General features: G+C 41.3%; 1 protein-coding gene across 1 annotated transcript; it reads left to right on the forward strand.

Moving 5' to 3' along the window:
- The first annotated feature begins 523 nt into the window (after nt 1–523).
- Nucleotides 524–4,156, forward strand: LOC147436181 (uncharacterized). Its single transcript, XM_086488102.1, has 3 exons — nt 524–1,259; nt 1,658–1,716; nt 3,547–4,156. Exons 1-3 carry the CDS (start codon nt 534–536, stop codon nt 4,094–4,096), a joined length of 1,335 nt encoding a protein of 444 aa, XP_086344228.1. The 5' UTR covers nt 524–533; the 3' UTR covers nt 4,097–4,156.
- The last annotated feature ends 410 nt before the right edge of the window (nt 4,157–4,566 follow it).

Genomic DNA, 4,566 nt, shown 5'->3' on the forward strand with positions numbered 1-4,566 from the left:
TCTCTCTCTCTCTCTCTCTCTTTCTCTCAAATTCCTTATCTCATAATTTATATTCCTTATATCTCATAATTTATAAATGTGTGGTAGAGTGTATTAGAAGGCAAACATTACATCGAAGGAGATGTTGCACGACGAATGAAAAAGCTCCGAATTGATCGGTAGGTAGTTTACTCGTAACAAATCCCTCTATGCATCATCTCTGTCATGGATTACTTCTCTCTCTCTCTCTCTCTCTCTCTCTCTCTCTCTCTTTCCCCCCCCCCCCCAAAAAAAAAAACGGAAACAAAAGAGAAAAGAATATACTCTCACTTAGAATAATAGCCAAAGCATATCATCAAAGTGTGAAGCCTTCACTTTTGAGGGTTGAGAATTACAGGAGTAGTATTTTATGCCCAATGGTCCAAGCCCAAACCTTGAAAGAGCCGACTGGTCGTAAAAGCGGGTAGATTCAATGTAAGAGGATTCGTATAAAGCTTGCCCGCGATTATTCTTCCTCTGGTACTCACTCAAAGAGTGTAGTGCCCATTCAATCCATGGCGCCTTCATTAAGTAGGAAAACAGCGCCAATCCTCATGACATTAGCCCTTCTACATCTGCTCACTATTACAATCACTAAGGGAGATGATGATGATGGCTCTGTCCTTTTGGATTTCATGCTCTTAGCAGACCCTTCTAATTCATTCAACCTGTGGAGCCGTACCGAGAATGGTGATGATGATTACTGCCATTGGCCCGGAGTTTTGAACTGTGATGACCAAAACAACGTGGTTTCTCTCCAATTAGACAACTTTGGGCTCAATGGCACCTTACTCCAAGACCTATTCTCAAGGCTTGCCCACCTTGAAATCCTTAGCTTGAGACACAACAAGCTCCGCGGCCCCATCCCGCCCTTACAACCCGTCATGAGCTTGAAGAAGGTCCTTCTTGACCATAATGAACTGAGTGGCCCTATCCCTCCTATATCCCTTGATAGCATTCCTCACTTGAAAGAAATCGACATTAGCTACAATAAGCTCAATGGTACCCTTCCTAACCTCCCCTATCTTAGCAATTTGACTAGCTTTGATGTCTCCAACAACAACCTAAGTGGCCCCATTCCTTCCTCCCTCTCCCATTATGACAAGTCAGCATTCCAAGGGAACATGTACCTTTGCGGGCCACCCCTCGACCCAAAGTGTCGTCTAGTTTCAGAAGAGTCTTCTAGCTCACATGGCAAGTCTACTGGTGGGTTTCGATGGATGCTATTCATTTTTGTCTCGGTAGGATTCATACTAGGGATGGGTTTAATTGCAATGAGTACATCAAAATACTACAGAAGAAAGAAAACTCAAGCAAAAGACAATGCCAAATTGTCTCCCCAAATGGATCAAGCATCTGACAAGGTGGAGAGGACAAACACGGAGAAACCAAGACTATCCGGTCCCTCCCCAATCCAGACGTCTTCAGGCCAGAGTATTGATGACTTTAAAAACCATGACACTAACCATATGAGTTCAACCAAAAATGAGTCATTCACAAAATACGCATCGATGGAGAGTGTGGACACAAAACGTACTCTTAAATTTATTGACATAGAGAATAGACAATTTGAGCTGAAGGATCTCTTGAAAGCCCTTGCAGAGATCTTGGGAAGGGGACTTTTGGGGAGCTGCTATAGAGCGAAACTAGAAGGAGGCCTCGAGGTGGTGGTGAAGCGATTCAGCCTTATAAACCATTGTAAGTATATCCAACATTATCACAAGTTGTTCTCCCATTCTTTCACCTATATGAAGAGAGTCTTAGGACCAAACTTTCAATATATACTAGGTGAAGCGCAACCATTTTCATAGTAGCCATGAAAGCTTTGAGGAAAATGAAGCATCCTAACATATTGCCTCTACGAGCACATTTTTATGCAAAAGAGGAAAAGCTATTGATATATGACTTTATGCGAAATGGAAGCTTGTTCAATGCATTACATACCCCTGGTATCGATATTCTCCTTTATTTGTGATGGTTTTCATCCAAGACTCCATTATGGTCTCTCTATTATTGCATCCAAGTGGATAAGTTGTGAATACCCAAAGCCACATGCACATAGCGAACACAAAAAATCATATTAAGATCTTTAAGGACACCTTTGAACATAATCACCCATATGTAGTAGCAAAGTTGTGTGAAACTTCTTCATTCTAGAAACCCATAGTTGGGAAGTTTTGAGGAAATTTCTCATCATTTATGCAAATGGATTTATGTGTTAGTATGTGTTCATGTTCTTTGTGTATACTATTATACACATGTCTATAGGATGCATATGTTGATATATGTATAATAGTATCAAAGAGTCTATTGTGTCTACATGTGAATATTCCACAAGTTTGAGCTTATGCAGAGGGAAGGAGAAACATAAGATTAGATTGGCTGGCTAGAATCAAGATTGCAAAAGGCGTGGCAAGTGCATTGGACTACATCCACACGACATTTGCATCACAACTAACACCAACAAGGTCACCGCAATGTACAAGTCGTAGGTACATGGTTGTTTTACATTGGATTGTGTTTGGCATTTGAATCTAGAGAGGCCACACGCAGCTACTTGAACACACCACAATTCCTCATAGGATTGCAGTGACTAGCATAGGCCCAACTTAAGAACTGTATTTAAGTACCTTGCCGACTCCACCCACGGACACCACAATTGGCACTTAGATACAGAGTGTAGTATGTTGGCATCCTAAATTAGGTCTTGGTGGAGTCTACATCGCATTATATAATTGAAAACAGAACTCCATAGAGTGTGTGCGATCGTCACTGATGTAACAAGGTGAGATTTCACGATGGCTTTCCAAAAAGGAAATCAAGATATGAGGGAAATAAAAATACTTATATATATATATATATATAGAGAGAGAGAGAGAGAGAGAGAGAGAGAGAGAGAGAGAGAGAAAGAGAGAGAGTCACAATCGTTTGTTCTTGTGAAAAAAGCTCTTTACTCTTTAAAAGCTTTAAAAATAAAAAGGTACACAAAATAAAAGCAATGTAGTCCCATCTTAAGAAAAAAGAACAAGTATAAATTGTGTGTTCATGTTGAAAATAATATAAGATGAACAACGACAAAAAAAAATTAAACAAGTCAAAGTCTTAAAAAGCCCATTAAGGCTATGAAATGAAAGGGACCCATTTGACAAACTCCATCAACATTTAAGATGAGTCTCCATCCTTAGCACTGAAAACATTGGAAGGATGCCTAACTCGACTCAACACTAAGGCTTCATTTAGAAAGCCAAAAATGGTATTCTTGTATGAACACATTATTAAAGTACTTTACAAATTGAGCTATGGCAACACTCAACCTTGAGGACACTTATCAAGTATCTTAGTATCAAGCTATGCTAACATATAGTCGACAATGATGGAATTCAATTACCTGTGCTCCCGTGTTGATAATGGTGATGCAATTAATTCCACCTTACTAAGCAAACTATGCCCACATTCAGTCTTGAGGAAACTATGCAAATACCTTATTCACTGAGCTTTTTCCGCATGTTGATGATGATGAGGGTGTAGGTACATGGTGTTGCATGGAAACCTCAAGTCTTCCAACATACTACTGGGGCCAGAGCTGGAAGCACAAGTGGTGGAGTTCGGCATGGCAGCGTTGCTGGCGAAGGCGGGAGCGCATGCCTTCATGGCAGGGAACAGCGCTCTAGAATGCAGGAGCGGGGCCAGGAACCTCAGCGCAGCATCGGATGTGTACTGTTATGGGGTGCTGCTATTTGAGCTGCTGACGGGGAAGATGCCAACACAAGGCCTGAATTTTAATGGCGTGCTCGGGTCAAAGGCGGGGATCGATCTGGTGTCGTGGGTGGAGTCTGTGGTGCGAGAAGAATGGACGGTTGAGGTCTTTGACCAAGAGTTTACGTGTAGTAAATTGCAAGAGGAGGAGCTTCTCTCCCTCCTCAAGCTCGCATTGGCTTGCGTCTCTCCCACGGTCGACCAACGGCCCTCCATGTCTCTCATCTTGTACAACCTCTCCCATATCAAGACTTCCACAAAGCTTTCGTACAAGAAGACGCTCCAAATGTCTCAAATTCAACAGGAAATTCTCAATAAATAATGTAAACATGCAAAAAATGATGTTTATTTTGAATAAAATTCTACTAGGAATTACCTTGGATGGATTTATGTATGTTTGTAAAAATGATGTTTCTCCAATATTGCCCTCACGTTTGCATGCTTCAAATGATGAGCCCTCTTCCAATCGTTCCTATCATGGCCATGATCACCCTCATCACCTCTTCTCTCTCTTTAGCGAGCTCGCTTCTCTTTTAAGCAAGTTCCTTTCAATGGTGCCCATCATGACCATGATGATGACTCAAACAACCATTTCAATCTCTCTAGTAGCCTCTCTCTTCTTTCTAATCACTCTTTTACATCATCACCATTATGATCACGACGAGTCTTATAGCTTCTTCACTCTTCAAGTGATCTCTCTCCTCCTCCTAGACTCATTTGATCACGCCCATCATGGCCTTCATCATAAGTACACTAACAAAGTTTGTTCTCTCTAGAGTGGCATCACTACTA

Source organism: Adiantum capillus-veneris, chromosome 18 (assembly GCF_014529385.1).
Source record: "Adiantum capillus-veneris isolate H3 chromosome 18, ASM1452938v2, whole genome shotgun sequence".
Lineage (NCBI taxonomy): Eukaryota > Viridiplantae > Streptophyta > Polypodiopsida > Polypodiales > Pteridaceae > Adiantum > Adiantum capillus-veneris.